Below are 7,958 nucleotides of genomic sequence, written 5' to 3'. Positions count from 1 at the left end.
CAGTTTTACTTTAGTGCCTTATTACAAACAGGATGCATGTTTTGTAATAGTTTGTTTTCTGTACAGGCTTCCTTCTTTTCACTCTGTAGTTTAGGTTAGTATTGTGGAGTAACTACAATGTTGTTGATCCATCCTCAGTTTTCTATCACAGCCATTACACTCTTAACTGTTTAAGACCATGGGCCTCTTGGTAAAATCCCTGAGCGGTTTTCTTCCTCTCCAGCAACTGAGTTAGGTAGGACGCCTGTATCTTTCTAGTGATTGGTTGTATTTATACACCATCCAAAGTGTAATTAATAACTTCACCATGCTCAAAGGGATATTCAATGTCTGCTTTTTATTTGTTACCCTTCTACCAAAAGGAGAACATGGATGTGGTTTATTTCTGCATGTTAAAAAAGTAAAATAAGTAGCATATCTGGATGTCATTTATAGTAGATATATCTGTCAAGATGTATAATCCTGTAATATGATTCTGGCCCGCAATGCCAAAAATATATTCTAATGTGGCCCTCCATGGAAAATGCCTAGGCCTGCTGTAACACAACAAAATGTGGAAAATCTAAAGGGGTGTGAATACTTGCTGAAGGCACTGTGTATATCAGGTTGTTAATATAGTGATTATTCAGATACTGACCTATTGATGGAGGTCGCACAGATCCAGACTTCTAGAATTTGGCAACACACTTGTAGCCTACAGAAAACGTACAATCATTTAATCTTAGAAACTAGCCTACTTAGTCGAGTGCAATATTGCGTGTGAGGAGGGATGGGATGGCGCGCAGTAGAAAGATGATGGCGACATTTGATACCTAATTTGGTTTGCACTGGGCGGGGAGCTGGGTGGATGTGCTTTTCTTTCTATGACTAGGAAGAACGGACTAGGAGGGCTACGCTTGCAAACTCCCATTCGATTGGAGATCCTGAGAGAAACGGAGGATATTGCAGCCACAACGTAACAAAGGTAATACATTTTGGTTACAGTGTTATATTTGAGATTGTGAAATATAGAGGTCTATTCGAGAGGTTTTTTTTCCCTCAACACGATGACTACAAATTGTACAACCAGTTGAAACGTGTCCTAACTGCATACCTTTTATAGTTTTAAACACGTCCTAGCTGCATGCCTTTTATAGTTTTAAACACGTCCTAACTGCATGCCTTTTACAGTTTTTTGTTGTTGTTTATCTTTCAGAGTCAGCTTTCTACACTATGCAATTGAAACATCCCTTTTGCACATCAAATAGCCTAGAAGTATTTTGGACACAGGGATAGTCACGAAAATAACTTCTGCAGTGTTGTAAAACTGTTTTGCCATTTAAATGTCTATTGCCTCATATGAATGACTTGATGGGGGGATACACTCGTTTTGTTCTAACACTGAGAAACTCCAGGGCGCGGCACAATTGAGCGTCACACCCACCCTAGACTGTGGTTGTCAATGAGCAACCAGAATAACGGAAGGATAACAGTAGGCTACGGCTGTCAGAATAACAGGAAAGTAGTGAAACGATTTCAGATGAATATTTTGATTATGAGGGCTCTGGTAGTTTGTGGGAATGTGGGTGCAGGCGTTCCTATAGTCCCTACTATTGATCAGAACACTTGTTATAACACAAATATTTCCCCCTATATTGTTGCATCTGACCAGCTCACCTATGGAGCATGGTGAAACAACGTGAACATTTTGGACACGTTGGTTTTAACAATACAGTACATCATGGCCAAGGGTATTTCTGTGACATCCTCAGTGACTAAAATATCTCAATATTATGGTATTCAGTGTCTCCAGTTTACATCACTGTATTGTGCCTCTATTTCACTTTTTCTCCCTCTCTCCCTTTCTCCCTCCCTCCATTGTGGGATCATTAGCTGACATACTAGAGTCCCTTGTGTCTATGCCCAGCAGTCTGGGAGCCTATGGCTCTTTATCTGGATTAAGGGTGAAATCGAGTTAACCATGTTGTGTCATGACAACGCTCTTGACCCCTGCCTCAAACAAACACTGAGCCTGCCCTCTTCACCCTCAAGCTTGTGTGTGTGTGACTGTGCAAAAGTATGCTATTGTATATCCTGTTTCCCCTCCTGTCCAGGCTATGTGTGAGACTATGAGCCTATTTTAAGCACCTCTCTAAAGGAAAGGCTGTCTTTTCCATGCCACCCCCTAAAAGGTGGCTTACCCATTTTCCTAACATGATTTCATAAGTACCAAGTAATGGCTGGGAGTGGATGGATTTTTCCACTACTTCCTCCCATAGGTTTATTTTAAGTGGTTTACGTGATTAGTGTTTCTCTTTGATAGAGAGACAGAAAAAGACAGGGATACAGAAAGAGAGAGAGAGATTTATGAAGGTAAAAGAGTCAAATATAAAAAAAGAGAGATCGGGAGAGGGGACTTGGCACCTTTTGACACAGTTAGCAGTTCGGCAGTAGTCTGCATAGCTGGGATAAATAAAGGAGTTGGAAAATCTTACAAGAGGGAGGGTGCACGAGAGAGAGAGAGAGAATGAGAGAGGGAGGTGACTCACTGTTCTGCTATTCCTCTTCATCGTTGTGTTTAAAGTGTGCCTTTCTGAGATTAAGGCACAGGGATTTCCCCATTTTACTTACTTCAACTAGCCTGTTCTGCCTGACTGCTTTGGTCACTCTCACTTTGAGTTCGTCCATAGTTTAACATCTTTATTCATCTGTCTGTTTCCTCTATTTCTCTCTCTCCATATCCCTTCCCTCTTGCTCCCACTCTCTGTCCCCTGCTGTTTGAACAAGACATTTTGTTAATGTAAACAGGTGTGTCTCTTAGTCCCTCCTACGTTATGTAATCTGGGAGCATGGACTCTTCACCATTTGTGGAGGGGACTGGAGGAGAGAGTGGCTTGGGGGAGTGGGAGGGAGCAATAGTTACTCAGGCCTGAGTGTCTCTGGATAATGAGACTGTTAGTGACCGATGACAGATTGGCTGTGAGTTCGGGTGGGGGTCTCTCAGCACCACGCCTGTCTGAAAAGCGGGGGTGGGGGGTAAAAGCATGTCCAGTGACACTGACTCACTGACTTTTAGAACAGGAATCCCTCAGCTGATAAAGCCTTCTCAGAGAATGAAAATGAAAAGAAGGAACCTATACTTTCACATCCTCTTATACAGTTGAAGTCGGAAGGTTACATACACTTAGGTTGGAGTTATTAAAACTGATTTTCCCATGATGTCAAGCAAAGAGGCACTGAGTTTGAAAGTAGGCCCTGAAATACATCCACAGGTACACCTCCAATTGACTCAAATGATGTCAATTAGCCTATCAGAAGCTTCTAAAGCCATGACATAATTTTCTGGAATTTTCCAAGCTGTTTAAAGGCCCAGTCAAATTATTGTATGTAATCTTCTGACCCACTGGAATTGTGATACAGTGAATTATAAGTGAAATAATCTGTCTGTAAACAATTGTTGGAAAAATGACTTGTGTCATGCACAAAGTAGATGTCCTAACCGGAATTCCAAAACTATAGTTTGTTAACAAGAAAATTGTGGAGTGGTTGAAGTTTTAATGACACCAACCTAAGTCTATATCAACTTCTGACTTCAACTGTACATGGTTTTTAAAATGCGAAATCCATGATTGAATTGATAAACTTTTGTGTATTGTCACCCATTATTATGTTACATTTACAAGGAGATATTGAAAAGAAAATATAACTGTTGCCCTCATGTCGTCAAATATGATACACCATCACGAATGTTTTATGAAAACCATAATGGAATCAAGACTTGCCATTAGAACTTCATTGTTTTTATATGAATGCATTCTGTTAATTTGTTCTTTGTTACTGAAGCTGCTCTCAATTCTGTGTCTCCTTAGAAGATCCCTCTGCACCCGATGCACCAAGAACAGTAGTCCTACAGTATTCCACATAAATATCTAATCTCCAGCCTATTCAGCCTTTCACTTTAATCTAACCCATTCTAGTTGTCAAGCATCATCCATATCCCATCATGCCGATAGTAGTGGTGCACTCCAACCCCCTGTTCTGGGTGCGTTTGTGTGCTCTGGTGTTCTCCTGTGTGGCCTTTGCTGTGACCGTCCATGGGGCCAACCTCTCCCATGGCACAGGGGACTGGTGTGTGTTCTGCTGGGCCTTCAGCTTCGCTGGGACCCTGCTGGTGCTGCTGGTGGAGCTGTTTGGCCTGCAGACCCGTGCCCCTGTCTCCTGGAAGAACTTCCCCATCACCTTTGCCTGCTACGCCTCCCTGCTCTGCCTCTCTGCCTCCATCATCTTCCCCCTCTACTTCCTCAAGGGCCAGACCTACCGCAGCGAGACTCAAAACTACCGCATTGTGGCCACCGTCTTCTCCTGCCTGGCAACCATCGCTTACATTTGTGAGGTGAGCATCAGCAAAGCCAGGCCAGGAGAGGTAGCAGGTTACATGGCCACCGCCCCGGGTCTGCTGAAGGTGTGTGAGACTTTTGTAGCCTGCGTCATCTTCGTCTTCATCAGCGACCCAGTGTCCTACGACTCACACGATGCACTGAGGTGGTGCCTGGCCGTCTTCTGCATCTGTTTCATCTTGTCGGCGGCCATTATAGTGCTGTGTATCTGTGAGTGCACCGGCTGCCTGCCCTTCCCCTTTGCCCGCTTCCTGTCCGCCTACGCCGTTCTGGCTGTCGCCATGTACCTCTCCGCCACCATCATCTGGCCCATTTTTAAGTTTGACAAGAAGCACGGGGGATCCTCCAGGCCCTATGGCTGTGGCAGATATGCAGGGCTGTGCGACTGGGACAGGCAGATGGCTGTGGCTGTGCTCACCGCAGTCAACCTTGTGCTCTACCTGGCAGACCTGATCTACTCTGCCCGACTGGTGTTTGTTACTGTGTAAGAGGAAGGAAGAGGGAGGTAGTTGATTTGATTACAATGTAGAGAGAGGTTGAGGAGTAGAAATGAAGAGGTAACGAAATAAACTGCTTACTGTATTTTGCGTCATTTATATATCAATGTTCAGACAGAGGTCACCTACTCACCCAGAGAGGGACTATACATTGAGGGGATTGCTGTGGTATTTCAAAGGAAAACATCCTTATACAATGATGGTGTTATGGACCCAAGAACTCAGATTAGATGGACCAGATATTTTTTTATTTTTATTTTTTATCTCTGATTATCTGACACACAAATACACACAGTGTTCCATAGACAGGATGGATTTATTGAGTATGTTGATGTTACTATAGTTGCATCTTAAATTTGAATGGTATTTTTATAAGCATGGCTTTTTAGAAATGATGCAATACTGTTAGTAGATGTAATATTTAGTTTACAGAACAACTCACACCTACCTAGTTTGGAGTTAAGAAGTAACAACAACAAAAATGTCAATCAAACCCTTAAGTAATTCCTAGAAAATGTGTACACTGCTCCAAAGTTTGAAAAAAATTAAAGTTTAGGAATTCATGTTAAGTTGTGTGTTAGCCTAGCTTTTTGGTGATTTTATATTCCTGTTTTCACATTTTTTAAAAATATATTTTCATATTCTGCCAAGCTGTTTGGTCAAGAGTTTATTGTATGTTGAAAGAATATATTCAAAAGATAATGCGCATTTACTGTTTGCTATAACTCATTCTCTGTCTGTGATGAGCTCAAAAAAACCAAACATCTTAGAATAAAAAAGTAAGTTGTTTAGTTACATGTATTATCCTTAATCTGGCCCATTGGTTTGTACTACTGTGTCAGTCTGCTCTCGTGGATGAGAATGTCCACTTTGTCATAGAGAGGGAGATCTTTTCGCGGCATTGTCTTCGGCTCTACTTCCTGCTGTTACTGATACATGACATGTCCTTTGTTTCATTTTTTTTTTTTTATTCCACTGTGCCTGTTGAGAATGTGCCTACCACATCAGTGTTTTGGGAGAATATAATCCAGTGTTCAATAAAAGTCATGTGATATATTATTAAAGCCTGTGTGCCAGTCACTTCTTGTGTCTGTAACTATTTACGTGTGAGAGATAAATTACATATTTACTTCAGTTGTTTAATATTAATAGTTAATGCTTAACAATAGTAAGACATTTCTGTATCTACTAATGCTGTGTTTCTTTAAAGGAATGTTTCCACTCTAGCTACAATACAATATACATATAGGACAAATCACAGGGATAGAGACAACACAACACTACATAAAGAGAGACCAAAGAGACCTAACATAGCAATGCAGCAACATGTGACAACACAGAATGGTAGCGACACAACATGGTATAAACATTATTAGGCACAGACAAGAGCACAAAGGGCAAGAAGGTAGAGACAACAATACATCACACTAAGCAGCCACAACTGTCCGTAAGAGTGTCCATGATTGAGTCTGAATTAAGAAATTTAGATAAAACTGTCCAGTTTAAGTGTTTGTTGAACTCCATCCAGTTGCTAGCTGCAGGAAACTGGAAAGAGGAGTGACCCACAACTCATTGCCTCAAGAAGAAAACAAGGTAGTCTCTCTCACTTGATTATAATTTTCCGCAACAGTCCTTGTTCATTATAAAAGTAAACCATTAACACCAAGATTATTTCTCAATCTCTCTCTCCTGATCTGTCTCAAAAAACACACACACACACACACACACACACACACACACACACACACACACACACACACACACACACACACACACACACACACACACACACACACACACACACACACACACAGTACACATCCCACCCACATCCCAAACTGCTGTAGGAGATGTGGTTGTGGGTTGCTGCCTTATATATATATTGGTTTATAAATTAGATGCCACAGTCTGCTCCAGAGAAGTTGATGCAAACTCCCTCTGCCTCTGTGGTAGAGAATGGCACAAACAGGTCCTCGGATAGAGAGCAATTCTGCTACTCAATTTGAAGGAACCAGTAGCTATCCCCAGTGGACACAGCTACTGCACGGGCTGTATCAGGGGGTGCTGGGGTGAAGATGACTCCTCAAAGATCTTCAGCTGTCCTCAGTGCAGACAGACCTTCACTCCAAGACCAATTCTGAAGAGAAACACCATTTTAGCTGAGTTGGTTGAGGAACTGAAGACAGGAGGACTTTAAGCTGCTCCCTCTGGTCAAAGCTGCCCATATGCTGGAGCTGGAGATGTGGCATCTGATCTTTGCCTCATTGGTCAGCTCAAATCAATCAGATCCTGTCTGGTGTCTCTGGCCTCTTACTGTGCAGCTCACCTCCACTCTCCCAAGGAATGTCCTACCCCAAGAAAGGATAGACCTGGTTGAAGTGACCATGCAGCTGAAGGAGCGAATCTAACCTCATCATGACAGGCTTGTGTAGAACTACTGTTGTACTGATCAGTGTGTCTGTGTGTGTGATGCATGAACACAGAAGCCATGATACAAACTCAGCTACAGCGCAAAGCACCAAGAAACAGGTAAGGACTGAAAAACAATCATCTCTTGCCATTCAACCTCAGTTGTTTAACCATGACAGAATATGGCCATTTCTGAAAGCATGTTATGGGCACAAAGAATACTTATGCCCATTCCTGTGACTGAAAACTATAAGGAAGCAATATGTTTGGCGCCTTCTAGACTGGGATTGATGGATATAATTTCAACAAAATTAAATCTAAAGGTTAAAGGTAAGTTTCTATCAAAATCTATAGAACTAAGGCCTCCCGGGTGGTGCAGTGGTCTAAGGCATTGCATCACAGTGTTCCACCAGAGACTCTTGGTTGGAGCCCAGGCTCTGTTGCAGCCGGCCATGACTGGGAGGTCCGTTGGACGATGCACAATTGGCCTAGTGTCATCCAGGTTAGGGAGGGTTTGGCCGGTAGGGATATCCTTGTCTCATCGTGCACTAGCGACTCCTGTGGCGGGCCGGGCGCATTGTACGTTGACCAGGTCACTAGGTGCATGGTGTTTCCTCCGATACATTGGTGCTTCCGGGTTGGATGCGCACTGTGTTAAGAAGCATTGTGGCTTGGT

The 7,958-nt window shown here is 42.6% G+C and overlaps 1 protein-coding gene across 1 annotated transcript; it reads left to right on the top strand.

Moving 5' to 3' along the window:
* The first annotated feature begins 808 nt into the window (after window positions 1–808).
* On the top strand, window positions 809–5,937 carry LOC112226724 (myeloid-associated differentiation marker homolog). Its single transcript, XM_024391235.2, has 2 exons — window positions 809–964; window positions 3,849–5,937. Exon 2 carries the CDS (start codon window positions 3,983–3,985, stop codon window positions 4,862–4,864), a length of 882 nt encoding a protein of 293 aa, XP_024247003.1. The 5' UTR covers window positions 809–964; window positions 3,849–3,982; the 3' UTR covers window positions 4,865–5,937.
* Window positions 5,938–7,958: the final 2,021 nt, after the last annotated feature.

The sequence above is a fragment of the Oncorhynchus tshawytscha genome, linkage group LG28 (assembly GCF_018296145.1).
Source record: "Oncorhynchus tshawytscha isolate Ot180627B linkage group LG28, Otsh_v2.0, whole genome shotgun sequence".
Lineage (NCBI taxonomy): Eukaryota > Metazoa > Chordata > Actinopteri > Salmoniformes > Salmonidae > Oncorhynchus > Oncorhynchus tshawytscha.
The sequence above is the reverse complement of the archived record's forward strand: the minus strand, read 5'-3'. Positions and strand labels throughout refer to the sequence as shown.

Coding starts and splice junctions, on each gene's coding strand:
- LOC112226724 (XM_024391235.2), top strand. CDS start 3,983: ATGCCGATAGTAGTGGTGCACTCCAACCCCCTGTTCTGGGTGCGTTTG.